The sequence below is a fragment of the Penaeus monodon genome, chromosome 24 (genome assembly GCF_015228065.2).
Source record: "Penaeus monodon isolate SGIC_2016 chromosome 24, NSTDA_Pmon_1, whole genome shotgun sequence".
In the NCBI taxonomy this organism is placed as follows: Eukaryota; Metazoa; Arthropoda; class Malacostraca; order Decapoda; family Penaeidae; genus Penaeus; species Penaeus monodon.
The window spans coordinates 25926127-25926376 of NC_051409.1; the positions used below are offsets into that span (position 1 = coordinate 25926127).

General features: G+C 40.4%; 1 protein-coding gene across 1 annotated transcript in view; it reads left to right on the top strand.

Annotated features, from left to right (window-relative positions):
- The window catches only part of LOC119588684 (T-complex protein 1 subunit gamma-like), a gene marked incomplete at its 5' end in the record, with an annotated part of 9202 nt that overhangs the window by 4208 nt on the left and 4744 nt on the right, over positions 1–250 (top strand). Inside the window, 1 exon segment of the mRNA XM_037937320.1 lies at positions 3–189. Within this exon segment, the coding sequence (XP_037793248.1) occupies positions 3–189 (187 nt within the window).

Here is a 250-nt window from a genome sequence, read left to right on the forward strand (position 1 = left end):
AGTGTACCTGTAGACATCAACAGTGAGGAACAGATGGTTGATGTCATCAAGTCTTGTATTGGCACCAAATTTATGGGTCAGTATGCTGATCTGGCATGTTCCATTGCCCTGCGTGCTGTTAAAACCATCACAACTGAACAGGATGGTCAGAAGGAAATTGATGTCAAGAAGTGGGCAAGGATTGAGAAGGTAGGGTTGGTAATGCCATTATTTTTGAAAATCAGCTGTTTTAGTTCAGGAATATATTTTA